General features: G+C 46.1%; 1 protein-coding gene across 6 annotated transcripts in view; it reads left to right on the top strand.

Annotated features, from left to right (window-relative positions):
• The window catches only part of LOC129841100 (lipopolysaccharide-responsive and beige-like anchor protein), a 340,220-nt gene that overhangs the window by 37,279 nt on the left and 282,026 nt on the right, over positions 1-20,915 (top strand). For all 6 annotated transcript variants that reach the window (XM_055909205.1, XM_055909200.1, XM_055909204.1 and 3 more), the window contains exons 2-5: positions 6,843-6,929; positions 7,180-7,324; positions 14,792-14,892; positions 19,740-19,835. In XM_055909205.1, coding sequence (XP_055765180.1) covers positions 6,843-6,929; positions 7,180-7,324; positions 14,792-14,892; positions 19,740-19,835 — 429 coding nt within the window. The remainder of the gene's footprint in view (positions 1-6,842; positions 6,930-7,179; positions 7,325-14,791; positions 14,893-19,739; positions 19,836-20,915) is intronic.

Raw genomic sequence — 20,915 nt, 5'->3', positions numbered from 1 at the left:
TGAGTGAAGTTGACAGAAAACAGGTAGCCTTTTACTGCTACAGTTCTTCAGGATAACGTGAGTCAGCAGAAATAGTTGACTTCATGTTAAATGTTTAATGTTTCAAATCTATTACCCTAGAAACTAGGCTACTTTATGAACTATTCAGCTCTTAGGCTGCTGGAGGACTGAAATCGGAAGGCTTCGATTTTACGACTCTTTTCAGTGTGCCCACAACAATGGATTCATCCCTGTTTTGTCTTTTCTATGCTGTCATCGCTGCTCAGTCAGACCTCCATAGTGGAGGCAAGGAGGTGATATTTGTAGAGTTTTACTGCTAAGTGGCGGGCGACTGCCTCCTGCAGGTTATAGGCTGTGTCCCACATGGCACCCTATTCAAAGTGCACTACTTCGGAACAAATGGGGGAATATGGTACCATTTGGGACGCAGCCAATAGTCTGACTCTGTGTGATTGCATCATCGATTGAGGTAACAGATTCGCTGAGCTCTGTGTGTGGCTCACCACATTTTAGGCTAGCGGTGCTCCTACTCCAACTATGAGTTGCAAGGTACACAGGAGGAAGTGCAGCAGACTGTATTGCAGTACTTTCATCAGTCTGAGGTGTTCTGTTACTTCAGGCTCAGTTTGTAAAATAATATTTTCCGTGACCGTTCTGCTGTGGGCTGCTTGCTCAGACTTTCATGTGTTTCTTGCCAATCCATACATCCAAATCATGTCAATGTACTTTGAACTTGATCTAAATCAAAGCTACATCCCATAGATTAATTTATAACACATTTGAATTCTAAACTGCCATAATTCTAAGCTCTAATCTCAAATATCAGCAGTGAGATATGAGGTAGGCATTTCTCAATTAAACTCCGGGCACCAGAAGACGATTAAACATGATAAATTAAGCCTATTAAAAGTATAAGCAGGCTGATATTTTTTCTTGACTGATATTTCTCCCATCGCAGTGGAGGATGATGAGGCTTTATCTGGAAGGGCAAATATGAAGGCCAGTGAGATATTAATGGTAATTAGGAAATACTTATAAATGCAGTGAACTTTTGTTCTAAAATGGGCACGGTATCATTTGCGCAACTTCAAAGTTAGGCGAGTGGATTATAAACTGGGTGGTTCGAGCCCTGAATGTTGCTTTGGCTGACAGCTGTGGTATATCAGACCGTATACCACGGGTATGATAAAACATTTATTTTTACTGCTCTAGGTAACCAGTTTATAATAGCAATAAGGTTTCTTGGAGGTTTGTGATATATGACCAACATACCACGGCTGTGGCTGTATTCAGCCACTCCACATTGCGTTGTGCGTAAGAACAGCCCTTAGCCATGGTATATTGGCCATATACCACACCCCCCCGGGGCTTGTTGCTTAATTAAACAGAATTTGTGCCAAAAAGGACGTTTCTTTTCCTGTGGTGTTCAGTGGAAGGAAGTGGAATTGTGGTCAGTGATCGTAATACTTGCCCATCGAAGGCAGTTTCTTTTATGTGGTTCATGAATAGCTTATCTGTTTAAAACACATATTTTACCATCTCTGGCTGTCTGACCTGTTTTTGAAGAAATGATATCTATGGTACTGTACAGATAGGCCTGGCTAAGTTCCTGAGAAAGCTGAGGTTGGTTTAGTATGTTCTCTTGTACTTAGACTTGCTTACTCACCCAAATCCCTCTTGGGGTTCCCATCACTCCGTTCTGACTGTCTCTATTTCAGCTTTAATATCAACCTTACTACAACGTCATTAACAACTCAACTGGTACAGACACACACGGCTGCTTTTAATGTCCATGCACTGGCACTCGTGACGGTCTCAACCATTAGACTCTCATCTCAACCATCGAGCTTTCATCCTTTTAAAACCCCCTCCGTGATACACACACACACACACACACACACACACACACACACACACACACACACACACACACACACACACACACACACACACACACACACACACACACACACACACACACACACACACACAGGCTGAGTGAAAACAGCTCTTTGGTACTCACACACTGACCTCCCTCTAGGCCAGTGCTGCCACCACTGTGGCCTCGCCCTCATGTGACTCCCCTCTCCCATCCTCTCTCCCCTGTCACCTGACTCTGACGGATGTCTGACTCGCCCAGAGTGTCAGGCTCGTAAATCACCTATTACTGTGGCGAGTGCTGTAGAAAATATCCATTAACACAATCCCGCCTGGGTGGGGGGGCCCCCCAAAATGCAAATGACTGATTTATCAGCTACTGCAACGGGAGGAATGAAGGGAAGATGGAAAGAATGTCACTGGTTTTATTTTATTTATTATTTTACACTTTTATTTTATTTAACCTTTAACTAGGCAAGTCGGTTAATTAAGAACAAATTCTTATTTGCAATGACGGCCTAACCCGGATGACGCTGAGCCAATTGTGCGTCGCCCTATGGGACTCTCAATCACGGCCAGTTGTGATACAGTCTGGAATGGAACCAGGGTCATTAGTGACTCCTCTACCACTGAGATGCAGTGCCTCAGACCGCTGCGCCACTCGGGAGCCCAATGGCTAATGGCCAGAGAGAGGAGGAGGAGGGAAGGGCGCAATCACTTTCTGATGAACAAATCATTTACATAGCTTGCCTTTTTATTTAAATAAATACATCTATATTTAAATAAAGGATTTCTTTTGGCACCTAACCATCATTGCCACCACTCCACAATCACACACTTTAGGTCCTACCTCTGAGGAGTCATGGATTGGATCAGCAGCTGTATCTAAATGACGTATTTGGTTTCTGTGTGTTTGTTAGTGTGGGATCCATGGACGTATGACGTGAGCGTGTGTTTTGTCGGGGTGGCACGGTCTGTTATCATTGCTTTTATCTCCTGGCTTGGTTGTCCATGGTGACAGGGGGCTACCCTGATTCCCCCTCAGCCCCCCCCTTCTGTTAATCCTGCTTGACTCATTTTAATGGGACAGGTTCCCATCAAACACAGCTTGAGGATATAATTTCATCCCAATCAAATTGTCTTCTCACCGCCTGTCTCGTGGCAAATGGTGGCTATGCCTCTTTGCTTTCCGTCCAGTGACAGGCCCTTCTTGTTGATTCAACACCTTGCGCCCCATCTTACAATATTAGTTTTGACATGTGCGTTATTTTCCTTCTTATCACTTTCTATTAGGCAGGGTTCAATCATAAAAATGTCATCGCCACTATTAAATAAATGACAAATCATGACATTTATAGCTTGTACAATGTATTTCCAGACACAAAGAACGTTATTCCTTCCTTAGCTATAGGTCTCTCACACACACCACACACACCACACACACAAACCTCCATGTAGATAACCTTTTCCATGCTAAAGGTAGCATAATACATTCCTTGACATCCTGCTGCCGTGGAAATAATACGATTCATGTTTTTGGAGGCAAAACATGTTTACACATAGTGTGTGTGCACAAACACCAGCTGAGAAACACAACACACTGGCAGTGCCTAGATGAAATTAATAATATGCATGAAAGGTAAAGTAAAAGCCAGGTTTCAAACATGAAATGCGTAACTGACAAAACAACTCACCTAAGGGAGCCATCTAAGGGAATAGCTATCTATAAAATATATATTTATTTTCGTTGAATGTACTTGTTACAAATCTTGGATTTACAACAGAAACGATGCGTTATATAGGCCTAAACCTTTGAAAGCAATATATATATTTTTTATATATGCTGCAATCCAATTTCCCATATGGGACAAATAACATACAGTATCTACTACTACTACTACTACTACTACTACTAATAGAATTGGAACTGGGGAAAAATTAATTTAGTGTTAGCTCGAGTCTGAGGTTTATCACATCCTAGATGACAGTTCTGTATGATGTCTCTGTTATCATAGCTGTAGGGTGATCCTGACTAAGATGACAGTTTTGTATGATGTCTCTGTTATCATAGCTGTAGGGTGATCCTGACTAAGATGTCATGTCTGCCAGTGCCAGTTGTTGCCATGATGTTACAAGATTAAAGTCAGGCTCTAAATAGGCTTCTCACCCAACCAGCCCTCTGCTGTTGTGTTGCTGCTGCATTGTGTTTGAGAAGTATGGAGGTCAGAAAGAGGCTCGAGGAGACGACTACAGCCTGTATTCCACTCAGGACCAGGGAATATGAGCAGAGTGTAGCGAGGAGCGGAGCGTGCCCAATTTGACTGGAGCGCAGAGCGAGTTTCCCAAAAGCTGAAGCTTGGACCTTCTCGCCCGCTCCAATTTCGCTCCATTAGAGCTTCAGTAGAGCTCACTTCACGAGCTCAGGGTATGCCCGGCCCAGCATGCATCTGTAGTCTACTTGTGTGCTGCTATAACCCCTTGCTTTAGCTACTGTCATGGAGTTCGCTAAATATTTTCATAAAGAATCTGATTAAACACACAGGTGAAAAATCAAGGTGACTTACAAAGATGGAAGATGGTGTACTTACTGCATGCACACACTAACAGGAAGGAATGAGGTGGGGAGCTAGCTAAGTGTGTCATTGTAGCAAAGTATTTCTAAACTAAAAATCAGTTCTCAAGTTTTGTTCTGTTGTCTATACACTAGGGCTAGGCCATCATTGATTTTGGCCCAACAGGCCAGGCATATTACCTCTTTCAAGGAGCTTTCCGTTTTGATAGGTTTATTTTACCTAAAATTGTTAAGGCCTACCTACAGAAATCAACAACAATTCTGCATCCTGCCAGCCTGACAAGAGTGGCCCGGAGGGTGTTTAGCATCCCCAGTGGCTCTGCAAGCGTAGAGAGGGTGTTCTCTGTTTCTGGCCTGCTCTCCAGGCACCAACCCATGAGCCTGAACCACAGACTCTGGCCAAACTCGTGTTTCTAGAAATGAATTAAAGGCACTGTAGACTGAGCCTAATAAGACAATTTTCTTTTAATTTGTATTTCATTTTCAGTAAGTCACAGCGTATATGTGAAATGTATAGACTATAATGATTGAATACAACATGTTGTTTAAATAATGAGAGCTTAATGTCCCTGCCAGGCTAGTGTGTCGTACTCGCAAATGCTTCAAAATGTGTTTCTTTGTAGGCTATAGCCTTGAAATAATAATTTTAATTTAATTTAAATAAATTATTTTTGTTATTTTCTTAAACTACCTGTCTGGCACCTGCCCTATTTATGACGTTTATATGCTGTTTTTAATACGACATGTAGCCTATTTGAAATGATGAGCGCTACTTACAGTCTTACTCTTGTTATTTATTTCAAATGAAATGGTTTGGTTTCAGTACTTCATAACCAAATGGTAGGTCCAGGTAGTCACAAAAATAGATTGGTGTTGGTTAAATTGTGATTTTTATGGCCTCCCAAGTGGTGCAGCGGTCTAAGGCACTGCATCACAGTGTTTGAAGTGTCAATACAGACCCTGGTTCGATCCCAGGCTGTGTCACAGCCGACCGTGACCGGGAGACCCATGAGGCGGCGCAGGCCAGGATTTCCTTGTCCCATCGCGCTCTAGCGACTCCTTGTGGCGGGCCGGGCGCCTGCAAGTTGTCTTCGGTGGCCTGCAAGCTGTCTTCGGTGGCCTGCAAGCTGTCTTCGGTGGCCTGCAAGCTGTCTTCGGTGGCCTGCAAGCTGTCTTCGGTGGCCTGCAAGCTGTCTTTGGTGGCCTGCAAGCTGTCTTCGGTGGCCTGCAAGCTGTCTTCGGTGGCCTGCAAGCTGTCTTCGGTGGCCTGCAAGCTGTCTTTGGTGGCCTGCAAGCTGTCTTTGGTGGCCTGCAAGCTGTCTTCGGTGGCCTGCAAGCTGTCTTCGGTGGCCTGCAAGCTGTCTTCGGTGGCCAGCTGGACGGTGTTTCCTTCAACACATTGATGCGGCTGGCTTCCGGGTGTGTCAAGAAGCAGTGCGGCTTGGCAGGGTCGTGTTTCGGAGGACGCATGGCTATCGACCTTTGCCTCTCCCGAGTCCGTAGGGGAGTTGTAGCGGTGGTACAAGACTAACTACCAATTGGATATCACGAAATTGGGGAGAAAAAGGGATAAAAGTACCCTAAATTAAGTGATTTTTATGAATTGAGCGAATTTGAAGCATCAGTTTTTTTCTCTCCTGTGAGCAAGGAGCGGTTTTTAGTGGTGCGGTTGGGAAGGACGTGGAGTGCCAGAGCGGTCTCCATGAGCGGAATTTCCCACCGCTCAATTCTCATACTCTACTCGGGACCAGGCAGGGTTTTATCCTCCGGGATGTGTTTCATTTCAGGGGGTAATAATTACCCTCCGCTATGCCCTTGTTCACTTGTCTTCACAGAATATGACAGCATTGAGGTGAAATAGAGCAGAGAGTGGAGCATCTTTCTGTATTGAAGCCCAGCCTGCTTCATTGTTCACATCCTTGTACACATCTGAGACAACTGGATTGGATAGGTAACAGCAGTATGATAGAAGCTAGGCGGAGCTAGCTAAGCTATAGCTCAACCCATTCCTCTAATCTAGTTGTCCAGCAGGCCTGATCCACAGAGGAGCAGATGTTTAGAAATACACCGTCCGGCTTGGTCCAGGGATTTGGTTATGCAGTTGATGTGGCCCAGGAACCTGTGCCAGGGGTTTTATGTCCTGAAAAAAGGACATATAAATAGGTGTGAGGGGAAAAGCTCAGTGGCATATGCTAATCCAATTGCATTGGAGATGTTGTTTTTGACTCTGTGCTTTTGAATTGCGTAGGTTGATGAATTCTCTCTCTCTCTCTCCCTATTTCTTTCTTTCTCTCATTCTTTCTCACTTTCTCTCGCTCTCTCATTCTCTTTCTCTCTATCTTACCCTCATCTCTCTCTCTCTCTCTCTCTCTCTCTCTCTCTCTCTCTCTAGTTGGTGGGGGGCCAGTTTGACCTGGAGATGAACTTCATTATCCAGGAGCAGGACAGCATTGTGTGCATGGTGGAGCTGCTGGACAAGGTGGGTGCTACTCACACAAAATGAAATGGAACAATATGTATAATATAATCTATGGACTATGGTGGTTGAGTTGTGGCTGTACACACATAGAAATATGTTTTTCTGCCAGTCCACCCATCGTGGTCTCATTGACTTGAATGGGCATCCCCGTTCTAGTAATTGTAGGCCTATTTCTATGATTACATGTTAGCGCTTTGAGCATCTGGAAATCTCTTCCTAAATCGGATCCATTATTATGTCCGATACCCAGTGTGAGCCCACGTGCCAGGCAGAGGTGTGGAGCATCTTCACGGCTATCCTGAAGAAGAGCGTGAGGAACCTGCAGGCCTGCACCGACACGGCCCTCATCAACCTGGTCCTGGACCGCGTGGCCCACACTGACAGCATGATCGCAGGTACAGTAACACCAGAGGCCAAAGTCATTTCACTCCAAAGTAACGAGGTCACCCCAGTCCTCAGTACAGTATTTAGCATGCTGACACCTACCTACAGGGTTGTCTCGTTCCCCCTGGAGTGTGGATGATTGTCTCAGTCATAATCATTATCCAGTGGTTCTCCAAGTCCTGTGTTTTTAATACCTTTTTAAATCCAAAGTAATGACCACTGCCTCAGTCCGAATGATTCCCTACTGTACAGGTATCACCCTTATAATGAGGAAGCGAGCTTGCCCTGTCTAATGCTCCTCACCTTCCCTCATCAAGCCTAGCCAGCTGACGGCACTATTCTGTGTGTGTCTGAGAAGAGACTACTTTGTCCTGCAGCAACTGAAGCACTGAGGAGGTGCGGACACCCATGGACGGACAGACAGACAGACAGACACACAAGCATCATCATCATTAGATTAGGAGTGTGTGCAGACCTGACAACACCACTCAGCCTCGCGCGAACCCACTGCCCAGCCAGAGAAGTGACTCCCACACCAGTCAGTAGACACAGTCACCAGCCTCAATCACTCACCAGACTCTCACCCAGTTACTAATGAGGCCAAAATAACTCTTCTAAAGCTCAATGATTGACCGCTGGCCTGGCAGAGCAGGATGATCAGCCTTAGCATAATGAAACCATTAGCCCAGGGAACATTAACATGCAGTCCAGGCCAGACAGACAGACAAACAGACAGACAGACCCAGGGAACATGGACATGCAGTCCAGGCCAGACAGACAGACAAACAGACAGACCCAGGGAACATGGACATGTAGTCCAGGCCAGACAGACAAACCCAGGGAACATGGACATGTAGTCCAGGCCAGACAGACAAACCCAGGGAACATGAACATGTAGTCCAGGCCAGACAGACAGCCAGACAGACAAACCCAGGGAACATGAACATGCAGTCCAGGCCAGACAGACAGACAGACAGACAGACAAACCCAGGGAACATGAACATGCAGTCCAGGCCAGACAGACAGACAGACAGACAGACAAACCCAGGCAACATGAACATGCAGTCCAGGCCAGACAGACAGACAGACAGACAGACAAACCCAGGGAACATGAACATGCAGTCCAGGCCAGACAGACAGACAGACAGACAGACAAACCCAGGCAACATGAACATGCAGTCCAGGCCAGACAGACAGACAGACAGACAGACAAACCCAGGGAACATGAACATGTAGTCCAGGCCAGACAGACAGACAGACAAACCCAGGGAACATGAACATGTAGTCCAGGCCAGACAGACAGCCAGACAGACAAACCCAGGGAACATGAACATGCAGTCCAGGCCAGACAGACAGACAGACAGACAGACAAACCCAGGCAACATGAACATGTAGTCCAGGCCAGACAGACAGCCAGACAGACAAACCCAGGGAACATGAACATGCAGTCCAGGCCAGACAGACAGACAGACAGACAGACAGACAAACCCAGGGAACATGAACATGTAGTCCAGGCCAGACAGACAGACAGACAGACAGACAAACCCAGGCAACATGAACATGTAGTTCAGGCCAGACAGACAGACAGACAGACAGACAAACCCAGGGAACATGAACATGTAGTCCAGGCCAGACAGACAGACAGACAGACAGACAAACCCAGGGAACATGAACATGCAGTCCAGGCCAGACAGACAGACAGACAGACAGACAAACCCAGGGAACATGAACATGCAGTCCAGGCCAGACAGACAGACAGACAGACAGACAAACCCAGGCAACATGAACATGCAGTCCAGGCCAGACAGACAGACAGACAGACAGACAAACCCAGGCAACATGAACATGCAGTCCAGGCCAGACAGACAGACAGACAGACAGACAAACCCAGGGAACATGAACATGTAGTTCAGGCCAGACAGACAGACAGACAGACAGACAGACAAACCCAGGGAACATGAACATGCAGTCCAGGCCAGCCAGCCAGACAGACAGACAGACAGACAGACAGACAGACAGACAGACCCAGGGAACATGAACATGCAGTCCAGGCCAGACAGACAGACAGACAGACAGACAGACAAACCCAGGCAACATGAACATGTAGTTCAGGCCAGACAGACAAATAAACTATTTTTACACTAATGTGCCAACCCGAACCGACTGCACTTGCTCTGATATCTTCTTTTCACGTCGTCCTTTCAGCACGTCTCCGGCAATTATGATGTAACCAGGCCATTGCAATATGTTTTGACTCTGCTTGGCTCAGTAGTGTGAAACGGGCGTTAGGCTGTTAAATCAGACGGCCTCTCTCCCTTCTCCTTCCATGGCTGGTGTGTGTCAGTCCTCTGATGCCCCAGGTCGCTCTGGGAGGCTATAGAGCATCTCTCTGTTCACTGAGATGAAAATGGTCCTACATGGCATTAGCCAGTAATGTGTCTTATTATAGGCTGAATGCCAAGGGGAGTGTGCATTGATAAGCCAATCAATACACATTACTGGCTAATGCCATGAAGGACCATTTTCATCTCAGTGAACAGAGAGAGATGTTCTCTAGCATCCCTATAGCCCCCCCCCCAACACAGCTAGAATCCACTACTCCACCGGATTCTTGCCGTAAGCTCTGGACCTTTGCAGCGGATCATCGCTGCTAGCTAGTTGCTACCGAGTGGCTATAGTGGCTAACACCCTTGTCCCGATGCTAGCACCAGTTAGCCGCGAGCCAGGCGCAGCTCCCGGCTAGCAAATTAAATTACTATAACTACATTACCTCTTTCGCCAACTGGCCTGGACCCTTCGTTGATAAGGAGCACCGCCGTTCCACCACGACTGGTCTGCCGACGTAACTCCATCTGCTGTGCCCTCAACCGGCCTTTGCCGGATGTCGGAGCAAGCGCTTCTACTTGCCCCGGCCTGCTAACTTTAAACGCCGTGTCTCCTGCTTGCTAGGTAGTAACGACTACCCAGCGGCTTCCCTGTTTCATCTACTGATGTTCACTGGACCCTATGATCACTTGGCTACATAGCTGATCCCTGCTGGACTGTCATTAATCACTGTACTCCATTTTGTTTATGTTTATCTATCGGCCTCAGCCTCGAACTCAGGCCCTGTGTGTAGTTAACTGACCCTCTGCCCATTCAGCACCATTTTACCTGTTGTTGTTGTCTTAGCTGATTAGCTGTTGTCGTCTTACCCGTTGTTGTCTTAGCTAGCTCTCCCAATCAACACCTGTGATTTGCTTTCGCTTTATGTCTCTCTCAAATGTCAATATGCCTTGTATACTGTTGTTTAGGATAGTTATCATTGTTTTAGTTTACTGCAGAGCCCCTAGTCCCACTCAACATGCCTCTGATAACTCCTTTATCCCACCTCCCACACATGCGGTGACCTCACCCAGCATAACTGGTGTGTCAACCTCTCTTATCGTCACAAAATGCCTGGGTTTACCTCCACTGTACCCACACCCCACCATACCCCTGTCTGTACATTATGCCCTGAATCTGTTCTACCACGCCCAGAAATCTGCTCCTTTTATTCTCTGTCCCCAACGCACTAGACGACCAGTTTTGATAGCCTTTAGCCGTAGCCTCATCCTACTCCTCTGTTCCTCAGGTGAAGTGGTCAACCCAGGCCCTGCGTGTCCCCAGGCACTCTCATTTGTTGACTTCTGTAACCGAAAAAGCCTTGGTTTCATGCATGTTAACATCAGAAGCTTCCTCCCTAAGTTTGTTTTACTCACTGCTTCAGCACACTCTGCCAACCCTGATGTCCTTGCCGTGTCTGCATCCTGGCTTAGGAAGGCCACCAAAAATTCTGAGATTTCCATCCCCAACTACAACATTTTCCGTCAAGATATAACTGCCAAACTGGGAGGAGTTGCAATCTACTGCAGAGATGGCTTGCAAAGTTCTGTCATACCTTCCAGGTCTATGCCCAAACAGTTCAAGCTTCTAATTTAAAAATTAATCTTTCCAGAAATAAGTCTCTCACTGTTGCCGCCTGTTATAGACCTCCTTCAGCTCCCAGCTGTGCTCTGGACAACATATGTGAATTGATTGCCCCCCATCTATTTTCAGAGCTCGTTCTGTTAGGTGACCTAAACTGGGATATGTTTAACACCCCGGCAGTCCTACATTCTAAGCTAGATGCCCTCAATCTCACACAAATTATCAAGGAACCCACCAGGTACAACCCTAAATCCGTATACATGGGCACCCTCATAGATATTATCCTGACCAACTTGCCCTCCAAATACACTTCTGCTGTTTTCAATCAGGATCTCAGCAATCACTGCCTCATTGCCTGCATCTGCTATGGGTCCGCAGTCAAACAACCACCCCTCATCACTGTCAAACGCTACCTAAAACACTTCTGCGAGCAGGCCTTTCTAATTGACCTGGCCCGGGTATCCTGGAAGGATATTTACCTCATCCCGTCAGTCGAGGATGACTGGTCGTTCTTTAAAAATAATTTCCTCACCATCTTAAATAAACACGCCCCTTTCAATAAATGCAGAACTAAGAACAGACATAGCCCTTGGTTCACTCCAGACCTGATTGCCCTCGACCAGCAGAAAAACATCCTGTGGCGGACTGCAATAGCATCGAATAGTCCCCGCGATATGCAACTTTTCAGGGAAGTCAGGAACCAATATACACAGTCAGTCAGGAAAGCAAAGGCTAGCTTTTTCAAACAGAAATTTGCATCCTGTAGCTCTAACTCCAAAAAGTTTTGGGACACTGTAAAGTCCATGGAGAATAAGAGCAGCACCTCCCAGCTGCCCACTGCGCTGAGGCTAGGTAACACTGTCACCTTCGATAAATCCACGATAATCGAGAATTTCAATAAGCATTTCTCTATGGCTGTCAATGCTTTCCTCCTGGCTACCCCGACCCCGGCCAACAGCTCCGCACTCCCCGCAGCTACTTGCCCAAGCCTCCCCAGCTTCTCCTTCACCCAAATCCAGATAGCAGATGTTCTGAAAGAGCTGCAAAACCTGGACCCGTACAAATCAGCTGGGCTAGACAATCTTGACCCTGGACCCTAAAATTATCCGCCTCCATTGTTGCAACCCCTATTACCAGTCTGTTCAACCTCTATTTCGTATCGTCCGAAATCCCTAAAGATTGGAAAGCTGCCACTGTCACCCCCCTCTTCAAAGGGGGTGACACTCTAGACCCAAACTGTTATAGACCTACAGTGGGGCAAAAAAGTATTTAGTCAGCCACCAATTGTGCAAGTTCTCCCACTTAAAAAGATGAGAGAGGCCTGTAATTTTCATCATAGGTACTCTTCAACTATGACAGACAAAATGAGAAAAGTAAATCCAGAAAATCACACTGTAGGATTTTTAATGAATTTATTTGCAAATTATGGTGGAAAATAAGTATTTGGTCACCTACAAACAAGCAAGATTTCTGGCTCTCACAGAACTGTAACTTCTTCTTTAAGAGGCTCCTCTGTCCTCCACTCGTTACCTGTATATTAATGGCACCTGTTTGAACTTGTTATCAGTATAAAAGACACCTGTCCACAACCTCAAACAGTCACACTCCAAACTCCACTATGGCCAAGAACAAAGAGCTGTCAAAGGACACCAGAGTTTCTCAAATGACTGCCTCGCCTGGTTCACCAACTACTTCTCGGATAGAGTTCACTGTGTCAAATCGGAGGGCCTGTTGTCCGGACCTCTGGCAGTCTCTATAGCGGTGCCACAGGGTTCAATTCTCGGGCCGACTCTTTTCTCTGTATATATCAACGATGTCGCTCTTGCTGCGGGTGATTCCTTGATCCACCTCTACGCAGACGACATCATTCTGTATACATCTGGCCCTTCTTTGGACACTGTGTTAACAAACTTCCAAACGAGCTTCAATGCCATACAACACTCCTTCTGTGGCCTCCAACTGCTCTTAAACGCTAGTAAAACTAAATGCATGCTTTTCAACCGTTCGCTGCCTGCACTCGCCCGCCCGACTAGCATCACTACTCTGGACGGTTCTGACCTAGAATATGTGGACAACTACAAATACCTAGGTGTCTGGCTAGACTGTAAACTCTCCTTCCAGACTCATATTAAACATCTCCAATCCAAAATCAAACCTAGAATCGGCTTTCTATTTCGCAACAAAGCCTCCTTCACTCACGCCGCCAAACATACCCTAGTAAAACTGACTATCCTACCTATCCTCGACTTCGGCGATGTCATTTACAAAATAGCCTCCAACACTCTACTCAGCAAACTGGATGCAGTCTATCACAGTGCCATCCGTTTTGTCACCAAAGCCCCATATACCACCCACCACTGCGACCTGTATGCTCTCATCGGCTGGCCCTCGCTACATATTCGTCGCCAGACCCACTGGCTCCAGGTCATCTGTAAGTCTTTGCTAGGTAAAGCTCCGCCTTATCTCAGCTCACTGGTCTCGATAACACCCACCTGTAGTACGCGCTCCAGCAGGTATATCTATCTCACTGGTCTCACTGGTTTCACTGGTCTCACTGGCCTACTTTGGCCACCTTTCCTTCCAGTTCTCTGCTGCCAGTGACTGGAACGAATTGCAAAAATCGCTGGAGACTTATATTTGCCACACTAACTTTAAACATCAGATATCAGATATCGCTGCTGCTGTACACAGCCCATCTGTAAATAGCCCACCCAATCTACCTACCTCACCCTTATACTGTTTTTATTTGATTTACTTTTCTGCTCTTTTGCACACCAGTATTTCTACTTGCACATCATCATCTGATGATTTATCACCCCAGTGTTAATCTGCTAAATTGTAATTATTGGCCCCTATGGCCTATTTATTGCCTACCTCCTCATGCCTTTTGCACACAATGTATATAGACTTTATTTTTCTCTATTGTGTTATTGACTGTATGCTTGTTTATTCCATGTGTAACTCTGTGTTGTTGTTTGTCGCACTGCTTTGCTTTGTCTTGGCCAGGTCGCAGTTGTAAATGAGAACTTGTTCTCAACTAGCCTACCTGTTTAAATCAAGTTGAAATAAAAAAATTACTAAAAAAACAAACCCAGTGCTGGGGAATGCAATAGCACTTCTCTACATTTGCGATAAAGTGAAAATATGTGTACCCAACAAATAGAAGGTGATTTGGTTTGCATAGTATTTTAAGTGCTGAATATCCGATTTGAGTCTTTTTTGATGTTCTCTTTAGTATGAAGTGTTTTTGGTCTATTTGTAGTCAATCCATAAAATGTTTTATTAGCCAAGTAACAAGAGGTTACACAATAATGTTACTTTGGTTATAGAGTTTCTCTAATATCCCTCTGTATGTGTGCTGCTTTTCACTTTGACTCTGTTCAAGTCTATTGTTAGGGTGTGGTAACTTGTCAGTTTCCCCCCTTCACATATGTCATGTTTAAACTGTGTGTGTGTGTGTGTGTGTGTGTGTGTGTGTGTGTGTGTGTGTGTGTGTGTGTGTGTGTGTGTGTGTCCCTTCCCTCTTCCAGACCTGATGGTGGACATGCTAGGAGTACTGGCCTCCTACAGCATCACAGTCAAGGAGCTGAAGTTGTTCTTCAGCAAACTGCAAGGAGAGAAAGGCCAATGGGTAACACATCTAGTCTAACCTTCATACCGTACCGCCCTGTCATATTTGTCTTGTAGAGAGCATGGGGAATGTGCTAGCAACACTTCAACTGGTAGCCTGTACACAGAATTTTAGCCTCTCTGTGCTCTGGTACCATACATCACACTATGTAGTGCAGACACACCATCGCTGTCTATTGGGCTAATCCCCAAAACATTACTGCATTATTAATGTGTAATAACTTGAGGAGGAAGTTGCCTCTTAGCTCTGATTATGAAGGCAGTTCTATCATTCTACCTTCTACTGGGTAATGTTACGATTTAAGGAGAGGGTAAACTGATCTTAGATTAGTGTTTGGGATTAAATCACACACATTTAACAGTTGAACATAAATAGTACTATCCTATCATCCTATCATAAGATAGTATCTATACTTAAGATACATTTTCAACTCTCTAGAGACCGCAGGAGCGGTAGAGATACTCTTAATGATCGGCTATGAAAAGCCAACTGACATTTACTCCTGATTATTATTTGACCATGCTGGTCATTTATGAACATTTGAACATCTTGGCCATGTTCTGTTATAATCTCCACCTGGCACAGCCAGAAGAGTACTGGCCACCCCTTTTCATAGCCGATCATTAAGAGTATCTCCACCGCTCCTGCGGTCTCTAGAGAGTTGAAAACAGCAGGTCTGGGACAGGTAGCACGTCCGGTGGACAGGTCGGCGTTCCATAGGCAGAACAGTTGAAACTGGAACAGCAGCAAGGCCAGGTGGACTGGGGACAGCAAGGAGTCATCATGCCCGGTAGTCCTGACGCATGGTTCTAGGGCTCAGGTACTCAGAGAGAAAGAAGGAGAGAATTAGACAGAGCATACTTAAATTCACACAGGACACCGGATAAGACAGGAGAAGTACTCCAGATATAACCAACTGACCCTAGCCCCCCGACACATAAACTATTGCAGCATAAATACTGGAGGCTGAGACAGGAGGGGTCAGGAGACACTGTGGCCCCATCCGATGATACCCCCGGACAGGGCCAAACAGGAAGGATATAACCCCACCCACTTTGCCAAAGCACAGCCCCCACACCATTAGAGGGATATCTTCAACCACCAACTTACCATCCTGAGACAAGGCCGAGTATAGCCCACAAAGATCTCCACCACAGCACAAACCAAGGGGGGGCGCCAACCCAGACAGGAAGATCACGTCAGTAACTCAACCCACTCAAGTGACGCACCCCTCCTAGGGACGGCATGAAAGAGCACCAGTAAGCCAGTGACTCAGCCCCTGTAATAGGGTTAGAGGCAGAGAATCTCAGTGGAGAGAGGGGAACATAATAGCCTGGTTCCTCTCTAGGTTTCTTCCTAGGTTTTGGCCTTTCCAGGGAGTTTTTCCTAGCCGCCGTGCTTCTACACCTGCATTGCTTGCTGTTTGGGGTTTTAGGCTGGGTTTCTGTACAGCACTTCGAGATATTAGCTGATGTACGAAGGGCTATATAAAATAAACTTGAATAAGAATTTGTTTTCCAACCTGGGTTTTGTAGTCTTCCACCAAGACACCCCGAACAGTCTTGCCTAGCAGGGTGGAGTCATTAAAGTACAGTGGGAAGACAGCCTGGACAGTCTTGCCCAGCAGGGTGGAGTCATTAAAGTACAGTGGGAAGACAGCCTGGACAGTCTTGCCTAGCAGGGTGGAGTCATTACAGTACAGTGGGAAGACAGCCTGGACAGTCTTGCCCAGCAGGGTGGAGTCATTACAGTACAGTGGGAAGACAGCCTGGACAGTCTTGCCCAGCAGGGTGGAGTCGTTACAGTACAGTGGGAAGACAGCCTGGACAGTCTTGCCCAGCAGGGTGGAGTCATTACAGTACAGTGGGAAGACAGCCTGGACAGTCTTGCCCAGCAGGGTGGAGTCATTACACTACAGTGGGAAGACAGCCTGGACAGTCTTGCCTAGCAGGGTGGAGTCAGTACAGTACAGTGGGAAGACAGCCTGGACAGTCTTGCCCAGCAGGGTGGAGTCATTACAGTACAGTGGGAATAGCCCTTGTGTAAAAACAGCAGATCTAGTAGGTTGTCCCATGAATATGAGTGTATATAATGTATTATCAACTGAGTCCCTGCTCCATTGAGACGGGAGAGAGGGAAGGAATAGCGAGGCCCATTGATCAGTGTGGAATCAGATTGTCAAGGAAATGGGGGCAAGCTGCTTTTGTGCTTCTCCATTTGCGTCCACCCCCCCCCCCCCACACACACACACACTGCTAGCTCTGTGAAATATTATCTGAGGGGGTTGGCAAGAGATGATGCGTCTATCAGGAGTCTCTCCATAACAGGATTTGAACACAGTGTGATACGCTTACTGCAGCCTCCACAGAAATTAAACCGACCGAGGCCTTCTCGGAAGAAAAGCTCATCAATATATTATGGAGGTTTATCAACGTTGATCACGGTTCCGTGGGTTTTGATTTACATTTGGGTTGAAAGGAAGGGGGCTCTGATCTGAAGCGGGTGACCTTGCAGCATCAACGGGAATGTAAAGTAGATCAACAGAACTACTGCATTCTCAGTATGTCTCTAGAGAGTTCTCAACAAGATGTTGACTTGGTTAGTAGAGGTCAATATAGGAAAGCTGAAAATAGACCTTGACTCTGTAGTTGTGGAGATGTTGGTGTGTGTTTTTTTGTTGCTTGCTTACCTGCCTGTGAACTTGAACTTATACAGTGCGTTCAGGAAGTATTCAGACCCCCTTGCCTTCTTCCACATTTTGTTACGTTGCCGCCTTATTTTAAAATTGATTCAATCTTTTTTTCCTCAATCTACACACAATATCCCTTAATGGCAAAGCAAAAATTGTTTTTTAGAAACTTTTGCAAATGTATGAAAAATAATCACATTTACATAAGTATTCAGACCCTTCACTAAGTACTTTATTGAATCACCTTTGGCAGTGATTACAGCCTTGTGTCTTCTTGGGTTTGACGCTACAAGCTTGGCACACCTGTATTTGGGGAGTTTCTCCCATTCTTCTCTGTAGATCCTCTCAAGCTCGGTCAAGTTGGATACAGATATTTTCAGGTCTCTCCAGAGATGTTCGATCGGGTTCACGTCCGGGCTCTGGCTCGGCCACTCAAGGACATTCAGACTTGTCGCGAAGAAATTCCTGTGTTGTCTTGGCTGTGTGCCATTCCTGCGTTATTGTCCTGTTGGAAGGTGAACCTTCGCTCCAGTCTGAGGTCCTGAGCACTCTGTAGCAGGTTTTCGTCAAGGATCTCTCCGCTCCGTTCATCTATCCCTCTCCTGACTAGTCTCCCAGTCCCTGCCGCTGAAAGACTTCCCCACGGCATGATTCTGCCACCACCATGCTTCAACTTAAGGATGGTGCCAGGTTTTCTCAAGGCGTGGCGCTTGGCATTCAGGCCAAAGAGTTCAAGTTTGGTTTCATCAGACCAGAAAATCTTGTTTCTCATGGTCTGAGAGTCATTTAGGTGCCTTTTGCCAAACTCTCAAGTGGGCTATCATGTGCCTTTTTACTGAGGAGTGGTTTCCGTCTGGCCACTCTACCATAAAGGGCTGATTGGTGGAGTACGGCAGAGATGGTTGTTTTTCTGGAAGGTTCTCTCATCTCCACAGAGGAACACTGGAGCTTTGTCAGAGGGACCATTGGGTTCTTGGACACCTCCCTGATCAAGACCCTTCTCCCACAATTGCTCAGTCCAGGCAGCCAGCTCTAGGCAGAGTCTTGGTCGTTCCAAACATCTTCCATTTAAGAATTATGGAGGCCACTGTGTTCTTGGGGACCTTCAATGCTGCAGACATTTTGTTACCCTTCCCCAGATCGGTGCTTTGACACAATCCTGTCTCGGAGCTCTACAGACTTCCTTCCACCTCATGGCTTGGTTTTTGTTCTGACATGTACTGTCAGCTGCGAGACCTTATATAGACAGGTGTGTGGCTTTCCAAATCATGTCCAATCAATTGAATTTACAACAGGTGGAATCTAAACAAGTTGTAGAAACATCTCAAGGATGATCAACGGAAATAGGATGCACCGGAGCTCAAATTAGTCTCATAGTGAAGGGTCTGAATACTTATGTAAATAGGGTTTGTATTTGTAATACATTTGCAAAAATTTATAAAAACCCGTTTTTGCTTTGTCATTATGGGGTATTTTTTGTAGCTGGATGATTTTTTGTATTTCATCGATTTTAGAATAAGGCTGTAACAAAATGTGGAAACAGGGAAGGTGTCTGAATACTTTCCCGAATGCACTGTGGCTTTACATTGAAGTGTGTTTGTGTGTGTGTGTACTTGCGGATGCGGTGCACCCTTATCAAAGTCGCTGAAGTTGGAGACTTTTATTTCCCTCACCAACTTTAAACATCTGCTATCTGAGCAGCTAACCGATCGCTGCAGCTCTACATAGTCCATCTGTAAACAGCCCACCCAATCTACCTACCTCATCCCCTTACTGTTTTTATTTATTTACTTTTCTGCTCTTTTGCACACCAGTATCTCTACTTGCACATGATCATCTGATGATTTATCACTCCAGTGTTAATCTGCTAAATTGTAATTATTCGCTCCTATGGCCTATTTATTGCCTACCTCCTCATGCCTTTTGCACACAATCTATATAGACTCATCCCCCCCCCCCCCCCCTCTAGTGTGTTATTGACTTGTTTATTGTTTACTCCATGTGTAACTCTGTGTTGTTGTCTGTTCACACTTTTATGCTTTATCTTGGCCAGGTCGCAGTTGCAAATGAGAACTTGTTCTCAACTAGCCTACCTGGTTAAATAAAGGTGAGGGGGAAAAAGTCTGGGGTCTCATCTTGTGCGTGTTCTTCCCTCCAGCCTCCCCATGCGGTGAAGCTGCTGTCTGTCCTGAGGAGCATGGCCCACCGGAACGGACCTGACTCTTTCTTCAGCTTCCCAGGGAAGAGTGCTGCTGTGAGTACAGTAACAACTCAGTACACCATGTATACCGGAGTCAGACTGATCATTAGAAGACAGAAGACACTACCCAACTAGACTACAGTCTGACGCTACACCTGGTATTCCCCTAAGCACTGTTCAAGTCGTGCACTATGTAAGGTAAAAGTCGTTTCAGACTTGTAGTGACTGGTATGAGTCTCGGTGAACACGGTGTCTCCGGTAAGGTCGTGGTATTTACAGCACCTCTGGATAGCTTCTAAATGGGTTACATCCTCTTGTGCTTGACTTCCCACATGATCCAAGGCCGGACGCATTAGCAATAACTAAGATAATGCATCATGAATTGCCTATAAGCTCTGACCCAGCACACATCTTGGCTTCTATATCCTATAATGCCAAGGTTTACCAACCACATGTAGCTTGGGTCATACTGTATTTCTGTGTGTGTGTTGAATAAGCTGCATTGGAAGAGAGGAGGAGCACAGATGCTAGCTAATCTTCCACTGTTCTCCTCCCTTCATTCTAATGCTCCTAGCCATCTTCCCTCTGTTCTCCTTCTCCTCCCTTCATTCTAATGCTCCTAGTCGTCTTCCCTCTGTTCTCCTTCTCCTCCCTTCATTCTAATGTTCCTAGCCGTCTTCCCTCTGTTCTCCTCCCTTCATTCTAATGTTCCTAGCCGTCTTCCCTCTGTTCTCCTTCTCCTCCCTTCATTCTAATGTTCCTAGCCATCTTCCCTCTGTTCTCCTTCTCCTCCCTTCATTCTAATGTTCCTAGCCATCTTCCCTCTGTTCTTCTCCTCCCTTCATTCTAATGTTCCTAGCCGTCTTCCCTCTGTTCTCCTTCTCCTCCCTTCATTCTAATGTTCCTAGCCGTCTCCCCTCTGTTCTCCTTCTCCTCCCTTCATTCTAATGCTCCTAGCCGTCTTCCCTCTGTTCTCCTTCTCCTCCCTTCATTCTAATGCTCCTAGCCGTCTTCCCTCTGTTCTCCTTCTCATCCCTTCATTCTAATGCTCCTAGCCTTCTTCTCTCTGTTCTCCTTCTCCTCCCTTCATTCTAATGCTCCTAGCCGTCTTCCCTCTGTTCTCCTTCTCATCCC

Source organism: Salvelinus fontinalis, chromosome 42 (assembly GCF_029448725.1).
Source record: "Salvelinus fontinalis isolate EN_2023a chromosome 42, ASM2944872v1, whole genome shotgun sequence".
Lineage (NCBI taxonomy): Eukaryota > Metazoa > Chordata > Actinopteri > Salmoniformes > Salmonidae > Salvelinus > Salvelinus fontinalis.
This window is presented reverse-complemented; position numbering and strand designations above follow the sequence as displayed.